General features: G+C 44.0%; 1 protein-coding gene across 1 annotated transcript; it reads right to left on the bottom strand.

Moving 5' to 3' along the window:
- Positions 1-224: 224 nt before the first annotated feature.
- Positions 225-9,700, bottom strand: GXYLT2 (glucoside xylosyltransferase 2). The gene is made up of 6 exons (XM_009075850.1): positions 9,527-9,700; positions 9,214-9,345; positions 2,913-3,164; positions 1,637-1,760; positions 1,119-1,291; positions 225-435 (listed from the first exon to the last, which is right to left on the bottom strand). Exons 1-6 carry the CDS (start codon positions 9,665-9,667, stop codon positions 253-255), a joined length of 1,005 nt encoding a protein of 334 aa, XP_009074098.1. The 5' UTR covers positions 9,668-9,700; the 3' UTR covers positions 225-252.
- Between the last annotated feature and the right edge of the window lie 1,790 nt (positions 9,701-11,490).

Here is an 11,490-nt window from a genome sequence, read left to right on the forward strand (position 1 = left end):
AGATAGATGAGAATCATCACCTCTCCCTGCTGCAACTGAGGGCAAATGTAGGAAGAGAACAAAAAGCCCAAGACAGCACAGTTTAGGTAGTCTTCTAGGATTTCCTGGTTTTTATCATTTCAGGAGTTCTTAGGAAATTGGATATGGAAATATTTTCATTCTGAGTTTCAGCAAAGGAGTTCATACTCTTCATGTATATCCTTCATGAGATGGAGTGCAAGAATCAAACACTCTGTAGAAACAGAGCTACATTTAGTATCTGTGGTTGGCCCCCAGGTAGACAATGACACGGTTTTCATACACCTTCTTCATCGTTTTCTCTATCTGCTTCAAAAACACTTGTGGAATTCTCCCACACAAAGTGTGCACTGTATCCAGAAACTTTGACTGCAGGGGGTAGTACAAGGACTGGAAGAGATTGTCTTCAAATGGAAACTAAAGAAAAGGAAAAAAAAAAAAAAGATTATTAGTTTCCACTAGTTATGAAATGGCACTTTAGAATTTCTGTGAGAGAAAACCTTCTGTAAGAAGGGAATGACTCGTCCCAGAGTGCCACCAACTCATCACTTCAAACCCTGCCTGCCTGAGAGCACCTTCAGAGAAGGTTGTCTGGGTGTTTTACCTGAAACAGCCGATTCCCAGGACCTGCACTTCAGAGTGTGTGTTTAAAAGGAGTTGACTGACGTAGGGATACTGTTCTGGAGAGTGGAGCTGTGCACACACAACATTCCAAGGGGACACATGCACCTCTGCCCGTGTACAAGCTTCTGCCTTCCATATCTCTGGAGGCCTGATGAGTGAGGATAAGCTTTCACAGGGAATTGAAAGACCAGAGCTGCAGCCCCAGCAGGAACAACTCCATCCCAACACTGTTTTCCTCCCTTCAGTAGTATGGAAAAGCAATTTATCAGCCTTTTGCCTTAGTCGTTTACTATAACACGAAGGAGAAATGTTTAAACCATCTCAAATAGGAGAGAGGCCAAAGCAACCTTGTTGTTTTGTGTCTGATGTGCTCATGTCAAACACAGCTACGCTTGGCCTGATGGCAGAGCAATCTGAGGGAAGCAGGAATCTGCACTGGAATGCCAGGACTGCCCCTGTGCAGAGAGCAGACTTACATCACGGATCACCTCGTAGAGAGCCTTGAACGTTGGTTGCTTGTCATTGTGGTAGACACCTCTGTTTCCATGCAGAATGGAGACACCTTCCTCCTCTGCCCCTTTGCAGTTGCTGCCATACATGCAGTGGTCAGGGCGGTAGTTCCACTGGCAGGGGAACACATACAGACACTCTGCCCACGTGTCAGGGGAGAGGGGAGGGAAAACACACATCAAACAAGAGTCACAACAATTTAAACCTTGTTTCTGGGGAAAAACTGGGGCTCGTGACCAGGAAATTTCAGTTAGTTCTTTCGCACATATCCCAACAGCAGCTCTGACACAGAAGGTTCCTTCCCCTCAAGGGGTGACCACACACACCTCAGCACTGCTGGCCCTGAACACAAACACCAAGTCTGGGAGCAAACACACACCAAGGGAGAACTTTACAAAGCTGCAAGTGGAAGAATCAAACCCAGAGGGGACACACCACTGGTTTCTGAACACAGATAACTATGATGCAAAGAATCTCTACTGACCTGGGTTAAAGTAAAAAATGATATTTAGTAAATCCTGGTCTCCCCACGTAATGTAATTTTTGTACTTTTGGTACAGTGGATACAACATTTCCTCCCAAGTCAAACCTCCTGGTATGATGCTGTTCTGCAGGGCACAAGAACAGAGGCAAAGGGTTAGTTAGAGATCAGTGCTGTGATATCTGACTCAGAGTGTGGCACACACAGATCTAAGTCTGCTAAGCCATGTCAGACACACAGGTGAAAAATGAAAAGCTTCCAGGAAATGTTAGACCTGGACAGAGCTGGAACAGCAGAGCTGATTGTGCTCCTGTTTATCTAAACAGGAAAACAAGGTCTCCTGGGCCCAGCTCTGATGTCAGCTCCTGCTATTCACAATCTTCCTATTCTGAGCAACAGGAGGGAAAAAAGGGGAAAAATCCAGGGACAAGGTGAAAACTGAGGTTTAAAAGCTAGGAAAAATACAGACTATAAATACCTTCCCTGGCAATTATGCTATGAAGAGCGATGCTATTTTTTCACTCCAGCTGTTCCTGTAATGGTGTAGAAACCCCCTGGCTTTGCCTGAGGAACCACTTGGGGTAAGCACAGCTTTAGTGATCACAGAGAATCTGCTCAATGAAACAGATTTTATAAGTCAGCCTTTCAAAGAACCTGTCAGTGAAAATGTTCCCTTCTCACTTACACCACTTCATGGGAGCATCTGCAGCAGGAGACAAAACTCTAGTTACAACAGATGCAAAAATCTCCAGTTTCTCGGGATATTCACACCAAGCTTTCTGATTTTACAAGCAACACAGTGACTGCACTGAGGTTATTCTTTCAACTGTCTTCCCAGGGAAAGTCACAAGCTGTATAAGCCATTTTCACCCCTGCTAACAGATTGCCTCAGCTGCAGGTTCTGCTCCAGCCAACTGAGGAACTTCAATTTGTCTCAACAATCATTTTCACTTATAGCTTTTAGCATCCAATTATACACATTATTTCTCTGATTCTTTACACAGCTTCATAGCATGTTAAGGGGTTGGAATGGAGCTGAGACATCATTTAGTCCCAACCAGATGACTAGGCAGGGACACCTCCCACCAGAGCAGGTTGCTCAAGGTTTGATCCACCCTGAATTTTCACTGCCAGGGTTGGGGCAGCCACAGCCTCCCTGGGCAACCTGGGCCAGTGTCTCACCACCCTCACAGGGAAAAACTTCTTCCTAGGAAGCAATTTGGCCAATTTTATCTAATTTTACAGCAAGCTTTTCTGCAGCAGCTGCACTCCTCCCCACCTTGAAGCGTGTGCTGCGGATGCGGGTGAGGTTCATGAGCATCACGCCCGAGTTGAGGCCGGTTGCGCCGTAGTAGGGGTGACGAGCAAAGCGGCTGTACCAGCCTATCTTTGGGATCTCGTGCTCTGGGGCCATGGCAGCCAGCTGGGTGGAGTTGAACTCTTTCAGCATGTGCCAGATGTCGTCGATAGGCCTCAGGAAGAGAACATCAGTGTCCACGTAAAGGAGAGAATCCACATCCTTCAAAATGACCTTTGCGCAGCGAGAGGAGAGATGGAAAGCAAACAGGCATCAAACAGGAGGATTATTGGCAAAAGGTTGTATTTTAAACGGATGGTTTGGAAGAGAATATTGATTTATCACCCATAGGAACAACAGTTATCAGGTTGTTGGCTTGTTTGTTTTGTTGGGGGTTTTTTTGACCTCAGAAAGCAGGAGTTGGATTCTAACCCTCCTAACTAATCCACTGAGCTCTCACAAATACCTGCAAGGACTATTTAGTGCCAGCTCAGAAATAAAATGTAAATAATATAGATTTACAGAGCTTTGTCAGCTCTTTTCAGGCTCTGTAAGAGGAGAAGCATAGAGCATCCTCCACAGGCAGAAAGGGTAAGGCAGGAGAGCAGAACACTTTTCATCTCCTCTTCATGTCATGTTTCCTTAATCCTTTCTAGACAGCTCTTCCTATTCCAACCCTGTGCTCCCAACAGACTTATGTTCAGCATTAAATACACAAATGTTTCACATTAAAACAAACCCATTGATCACACATGTATGTGCATCCCCTGAAGGACAACATTTGCTTGTTAAACAGAAATGTCACATTAGAACTTATCATATTCTGGTCTCTGTTACCAGATTTTGTATCAGGAAAAACCACAGTGAAGTTAGTCAAATCACAAGGTGTAAACTACAGGTCAGAGCCAGGATTTTCTCTCTTCATCCTGCTGATTCCCCCTTGTGGCTACCCAAATCCCTGCACACCCGTTCATTGATGATGTGGTGCTCAACAGTCTGGGGGAGGTTGGTTGTTAAGTAATAGGTATCATTATCTACAGCTAAGCATTAATTTCAACTGCATTTCTATTGCTCTTCTTCATTATTTGCTGAAACTGTCCAAAAATTCCTGAAGGACTGAAACTGTTTTACTTTGGTCTCAGCCAACTACCCAAATCCCTGCACACCCGTTCATTGATGATGTGGTGCTCAACAGTCTGGGGGAGGTTGGTTGTTAAGTAATAGGTATCATTATCTACAGCTAAGCATTAATTTCAACTGCATTTCTATTGCTCTTCTTCATTATTTGCTGAAACTGTCCAAAAATTCCTGAAGGACTGAAACTGTTTTACTTTGGTCTCAGCCAAACACTCTGTTTCTCATTTTTTCTGAGAAGCAAATCCCAAAGGCTCTGGATTTTCACCACACTGTAGAACACAATCAATCATTCTCTCTCCCAGTTGCAATGATGCTAAGGACAAACTCTCCTATTTATGCAGGTGGCAATGAATTCTACCAAAGAAACTGGATTTTACATAAACCCAAATGCATTGTGACTGAGGATTACCTGTGAAACAGAGCAAACAACATTAAGATTTTCAACAAGTGGGGGGAAATATCACCTCTAAGGAGGCTCAACAGGCATCCACTAAGATGCCAAATCCATGAGTTCAATGAGACTTTTCACCTGACTGAACACTTTGGGATTCAGATTGACATTCAGTCAAGTTTAACAACCCCCTGACCTGTATTTCTCACAGGATAGCTACATGTTCTTCCTACAGAGCAGGACAAGGAGGAGAAGCAAATGTCTCTGCATTTGAACCAAAAGTTATGCTTACCATAAACTCCAAAGAAACACATCCAACACAATCCAGATCACTCAGCTGGATGGAAGGTTAGAGCAATACACCATTTCCCCACAAAAAAATACAAAGCAGCATGTGGAGGTATCAATAAATGAGTGACACAAGTTCAATAACACACTCAGAGCATAGAGTAAATATTGGCAGATGTTAAGTATCCTGGAGCCCAGTGCTAACAAAACAAACCAAGTCAAAAGAGAGCTACTGTAAGAGTAAATCAATAGAAGACACAGCTGAAAAGGAGAAAGGGTTTTCCAGCTTAAGGATATCCTGAATATGATGCTACTCTGCAGCACCAGAAGCTCTAATTCATTGGGACCTGCTATGTAAAATCAAAATGCACTAAAAAAAACCAAATTCACCCCAAAAATCAGTCTGAGACAGGAGGTAACACAGGAACACAAAGAGATGAGAAGCTATGAGGCTTTTCCTGTGGGATCCACAGCACACTGCAGACCATGTAAGATTTTCTTCTAAGGGTAGAGAGAGACAAGTTCAGGCATTTTCCAGCAAAAAAAAAATCTTCCCCCAGTTAATGGGGAGGTTTAACAGGTGCCTATAGACACTCCTCACTCCTCCCAAGCACAAATGTCAGCCTGGGCACTGCTTCTTCCAGCAGAAAACTGCTCTTTCAGCAGCCTTCAATATACAAATATATTTCAGTCTGTGGAAGTCAATGAACTGTAATAATTCTGTAAATGGATTCAAGCAGGTAAGTCAGTTCTTTGAGCAGTGGGTGCCAACCAGCACCTGACCCCACCTCGTATCCCTCCTCTCAGGGTTCACAAACCTGGTTCATCAAAGGGTTCTTCCCTCTCCTCTGTCCAAGGTGTTGCCCTGCAGTGACATCCAACAGGCTAAAAAAACACCTATGCTACCTCCTTTGAGCCCTTCACACTTTTCTCTTTCACACGTGAAGTGTTAAGACTCAAGTAAAACCTGCAGGTGTCAGTCTGAATTGCTCACATCCCTCCTGGCTGTGCCTTGGGTAGGGAGGGATATAATTTCAGGAATTGTGGCTGTGAGAGTTCCTAACATAGCAGGAACAGTCATTTTCACTGCAGGTTAGAAACAACACCAGCTGACCTGCAGCAGGAGCCCTGCCAGGCTGTGCCTGGTGCTCTGAGCTCACACAACCACACAGACACACCTGACAGGCTGTGATTTTGGGAAGGAATGGCCAGAAACAGAGCCTGACTGTGCTGTCTTCCCCCTCGCTCTGCAGGCACTCACGGCTTTAAAGAAGTGTGATGATTTTTTTTTGCAGCTCTATAGATTATTCTTAGTAAATCTGTCAAAAAGTTCTGCACAGAACTGGCTATATTTAGCCTGACACTTCACTTAAATACTCAATTATCTGTAATTTGATTTCACAACTTCTGTCTCCATAGATTCTCCCCGTGTTAGCAAGGTTGGCAAGGAATAACACACTCCTGTGTAAACACACACTGGTGTGAAGCTGGGCTACCTAATGGCTTGAGGTGGCTAGCATGGCAGCTCATCACAGCTTCAGCCAAAATTAGGGACAAAACCAAACATCTTATGCTAATGGAACAGCACCACAAAGATGAGTTACTAAACTTACTTGCAGTAAGCAATGAACTCAAGTTACAAGAGACTTTTGCCTAGACAAGGCCTTGGCATTTATTCCCAATGCTGCCACTGATCCACTGGGTTGGAGACTTCAGCATCCTCAAGAGGGAAGCTGTAACACAGGGATATTGCTAATCTACCTTAAAAGCTCTTAAGTAGATTAAGTGTTTTGAGAAGGGCTCTAAATGTTCATACAAAAATCATCCAAAAATCCCTTAAGCATTTCAGGATCCTTTAGCTGATTGTTTTGGTAGTTCCAGCACAGCAGCACAGGAAGCTCTGGTGGGATACAACATCCCTGGGACCAGGAGACAAATCTTCACCCATCTCACATCCATGTCAGTAGTACAAAACAGTTTCAAGGGATTTCTGAGAGCATTACCTTCCCAGTTTAAAGTTCCATTTTGTGCTCATGTAAAGATCCACATCTTCCTCCCTGTGTCTTTGCAAATGCCATGGATGGATTTATTGCATTGCCCCAACCCTGGTGGTGCTCAAGGCCAGGCTGGATAAGCCTTGAGCAACCTGATCTAGTGAGGAGGTGTCCCTGCCCAGGGCAGGGGGTTGGGACTAGATGATCTGTAAGGTCCATTCCAACCCCTAAACCTATGATTCTATGACTGCAGCAAGAGATTCAGACCTGTGGGATTACACAGAGGCTCAATCTATGTCCCCTGCAGCTAAGTGGCAAATGTGATCAGGTGTCACAGAAGGCCTCTAAAGATGTAGGATTCTGTATAATCTTTCTTAATACTGTATCAGCCCAGGGAGATTGCACAAGTTGGGGATGTGCATCTCGACCTGTCACCCAGGACAGAAGAGTTCAGTACTGCAAAGTGCAGGATCACATCCCACAGCTCTAGTTTTATCAGTGAGTAAACCACTGAGAGTTCTTACACGATTTTCCCTTAGCACATTCCTCACACCCTCCTGTCCACGTTCACACGCCTGCTGGTGCTGCAGAGCAGATTTCTTTGGCAGGAGAGGCACTTGTGAATCAAAGGCTCACATTCCACTCGGGCTCAGCATTATCAGGAGCAAGACAATTTGCACAACTGAGAGCTAAACAGCTGATAAACTCCACTACTGCTCTCCTGGGCTCCCTACATCCAGGCACAGTTGATGCTGCTGCAGGAGATAGTGCTTAGCACAGGGAAGGATGAGAAACAAAATTATATTCACATCCTACTGGTATTCATTGAAAATAAAAGTCAAAATAGTTCTCTAAACAGTAACACCAGAAACCCTCTGTTCCTGCTGTGTGCAGACAGGATTCCCTCAGCACTGCCTGTTCCAGTGGGGTATCAGAACCAGTTAGCAAGCACCAAAACATGTGGTTGAAATTACCCAGAAACAGCTCAAGGTTCTGTCAGCCTGTAAACTCGAGTACCAAAGCCCAACTGGACACTTGCCACCTCAGCTCTTACTACAGCTTGTTGTCTTTACTCTGTCCACATCAGCTCAGTGTCAGCTGCAGCTCCTCTTGGCTAACTCCCTCCTACTCAAAGCCATAAGCCTCAGCCTGACCACACACTGCATTTTGCAAGAGAAACAAACATTTACAGTCCAAGCTGCCTCCTTGTTTTCTTAAGACAACATGCAACAGCCTAAAACTCCTCACAAGAAGTTGCTGGAGAACTTGGCCAAGGTGTGAGTGATAAGGAATCAATAAAGGCACTGCCCAGCCTGAAGGAATCAGGATGAATGCATAACCCCTTCTGTCAGCAGATGACAAATAAAAGTGAAACCATTCCTCTGTTAGTCTACCAAAATCACAGAAAATATCACAGAACTAAGAACAACAGAGATTTGTGTTTACCCAGTGCATCCTGACAAACAATCTGTATTGAACAAGCCTTAGGGATTATTTTCCAGGTGACACAAATATTTACTCAGGGAAGAGAGGATCCCTGCTGAAGTTGGAGTTACTTTCAGCCCATCTGGCCCTCGTGCAGTTGATAGTCCACCCCTAAATGGCAGATCAGCAGAACTGCTGACAGCACATATTTTCTCACATATGTATTCATAGGCTACGTATCTGGACGTGCAGCTGTCTCCTGATTGCTTCCATCTGAGGCAGGAAAGATTTCTTTGCCCCCACCCCTATTTCTCATAAGGCAGCAATGAAGAAATCTGGATCATGTGAACAGCATGTCACTTCACTGGAGTCACCCCAATCAACAGCAATGCACGAGATACTTTTGATAGACGTTCTCAGAGATCTCTTTATGCAAATGTTCTCTCCATTTCTGATATGCAAAAGTGTTATCAGCACTTTCCTTCTCTCCAGCAACCTGAAATATCTTCCAAGTTTATGATACTAAGCACTACACATTAAAGAATACAACTTCAGTGAATCTGAACATCTGCAGGAAATCTGACTTTGAGGACACTTGAATTACTACCTTAAGGGCAATTCTGACAGTGTTGGAAAAAGACATAAAGCTCATGGAAAAGAGATTGCTGAAAGCATCAGTCTGAGGGTTAACATATGGAAAGGAAGATGGTGGGTAAAGAGGAGCTGTAGGAAAGAATGTTATTTAGGGAAGTCTTGCAGCATCTACCCTGAAAGATCTGCCCTGAGAGAGCAGAACTTGTATCCACACTGAGTCTGGAGAGCCCGAGAGGCTCTTGGAACTGGAGGCAAATCAGAAACACACATCCTTTGTTAGCCCAGAAACAGCCAGGCTGGATTTCAGCCTTGTTTTTCACAATGTCTAAAGCACAGCCTAATATATCTTTAAGCAGATGTCTCAGCCTGAAAATGGTTTTGATATGACACCAGCAAAGCTTCCTTTCTGTGGAATTGACCTTTTCCTGAAGCAATTCACTTCCAGGTGCCTTACCGGAAGAAACAGGCGCTGGGCAGCACATGGTTTGAATAACTTTTTCCATTCCTGGGCATTTCCTACTGAGAAGGTTATTGGGTAAATGTTGGAGTCAAACTTCTTTGTATACGAGGCAGGCCACTCCTTCAACTGAAAAGACACAGCAGAGGAATCAGACACTACATGCTACACAGCTTGGCTAAAAACTCTGCATGCCTAAGGCATTCAGAACTGGGTGCAGTAAACAAAGTGCTGCTTGGGGATGGCATTTTCTCACAGCTTTGGGATTTAGAGCTCCTTTACTTATTTACCAAATGGCTAAGAAACTCACCTTCTTCTCGAATTCAGGCTTAAGGGAATCCTCAGCAAAAATGTGGAAGCAGAGTCTCCTGTTGCTGAAGAGAACTGCTGATTTCAGCATGATCAGTGTCTCCTCCAGACGGTCCCCACATGCCACCACTGCCAGATGCATGCACTGCGAGGGTGAAGGCTCCTTGGGCTGTTTCTGTTCTCCAGGCTTCCTGAAAAGCCAGAAATAGGCATATAAAAATGACTGTGGTAGACATGAAGAGGCTCCTGCACTAACAGACATCAGGCTTTGTTTTTTCTCCTTCCTTTTGTAAGGGATCCAGAGTTTTTTTCTGGTTAGGTATCACAGGACATGCCCATGGCCTGCTAATTTCTGTCAATGACACAAATCAAGAGTATTACAATTCTACCACCAATAAATATGCCATTTTCAGAATTTTCTGCTATTCCTACACTGATATGTATAAATCCCGGCACTACACAGACAGATGAAGCTAATTCCACAGCTTCTCAAACCAAACACAACCCAGCTTGGAGGTTAGGAAGCTAGAATGGACTTGCTGCTACCCAAACAACTTTCCAACACAATGCAGGTCACAGACTACATCCAGCAACTCCATTTCCAGGCCCATAATGGCCAGACTGGAAGAAGACAACCATATTTTTTTAAAAAATCCACTCTGCTCATATGTAAATTGCTCTGACAGTTAATTAATTTTGCTATTAAAGATGCAATGCCTTAATCCTGGCCTGCAGGCACTGGCACAGTTTCAAAGGATTGCTCTCCATTTCACCCCATGGAATGCCTGAGATTTTGCTAAAACAGAGGTTTTTGAAAACAAACATATTCTCAGGTCCCAGATGAATCACATCATAAGCTGTCAAGGGCCAAACTATGGGGTTTACATATCACCTATCTGTGGGGGCTTTAAACACATTTCAGCTGGACTCTAGGGGAACACGAAGGTAAGAGGCACATGGAAGCTACTTGCTAGCCAGAAAAATCAGGGCTCTCCTGGGGAGATGAAGAAGTTTTGCACACAAAGCCTTTTGGTTCTGTGTCCCTCCATTCACTGTGCAGGTACAAATCACATCCTCCAGGGATGCTTCTACCATGTTGTAGTGACATTCCAACACAGATGGCACTTACACTCCATTACAGGGGATGTAGCTGACCAAGCAACTAAATCACAAGCACAGTAATCATCCTAGGAGAGTTCAAAAGGCAAATCATAGATCACTGCCTGTTCTGGACACATCCCTGAGCAGAGGACATCAATCCTGGCCTCATCTCAGAACACACAATTCATCAGTGAAGTTAATACTACAAACAAAAGTTCTAAATAGAGAGACAAATGACAGTTAGAAAGCTGCTATTATTTTTCCAGACATTTAAAACGCTGCTCTGTGACAGCAATGTTCTACCTCAGAGTAACCCACCTCTGTGTAAGGCAGCACCAGCCACTGGCACTTTACTGACTACACAGAGCAATGTGTTTCATTAACGGTTTAAAGTCTCCTGCTTTTTAGTCTTAATTAACCCTCAATTTCATCAGTGTATAAATAATGGAATACTACATCTATGTGAAGTGGTGTTTACTTTCCAACCTATTAGTGTAAAAACCGCTGAATTATTGAAGTGAATAATTAGCTGCTCACACAGATCACCTTTTCCCCCTTCTCCCTATCTGTTTAATGTTTCCTCTTAATTGAGACTCTAAATCAAGTCATACACAGGCTGGTGCTGCTTTGATGTAGCTTGTGGCAATGAAATTCACTGGGAGAGGGACTAAACTCTGCTTTTATTGCAATATTTCAAAACCCAACACCAAAGCACTCAGCTTTTCTGTACTCTCCATTATGCAGCTGTTTTGCAGTGAAAAATCCAGTACGTGTAGACAAGCACTTCCAAAGGACAGACTCAGCAGAAGCAACCCTGGATGAGAGCAGAATTCCCATGGGAGTGTGGATAACAAGAAGCATTCC

Source organism: Acanthisitta chloris, unplaced genomic scaffold (assembly GCF_000695815.1).
Source record: "Acanthisitta chloris isolate BGI_N310 unplaced genomic scaffold, ASM69581v1 scaffold23875, whole genome shotgun sequence".
NCBI lineage: Eukaryota > Metazoa > Chordata > Aves > Passeriformes > Acanthisittidae > Acanthisitta > Acanthisitta chloris.

Excerpts from the sequence above, each read along its gene's own strand:
- GXYLT2 (XM_009075850.1), bottom strand. The coding sequence starts at position 9,667 with ATGCATCTGGCAGTGGTGGCATGTGGGGACCGTCTGGAGGAGACACTG. Across the intron at positions 9,346-9,526 it reads AGCCTGAATTCGAGAAGAAG|TTGAAGGAGTGGCCTGCCTC; the intron begins GTGAGTTTCTTA and ends GTGTCTTTTCAG. Across the intron at positions 436-1,118 it reads TCTACGAGGTGATCCGTGAT|TTTCCATTTGAAGACAATCT; the intron begins GTAAGTCTGCTC and ends CCTTTTCTTTAG.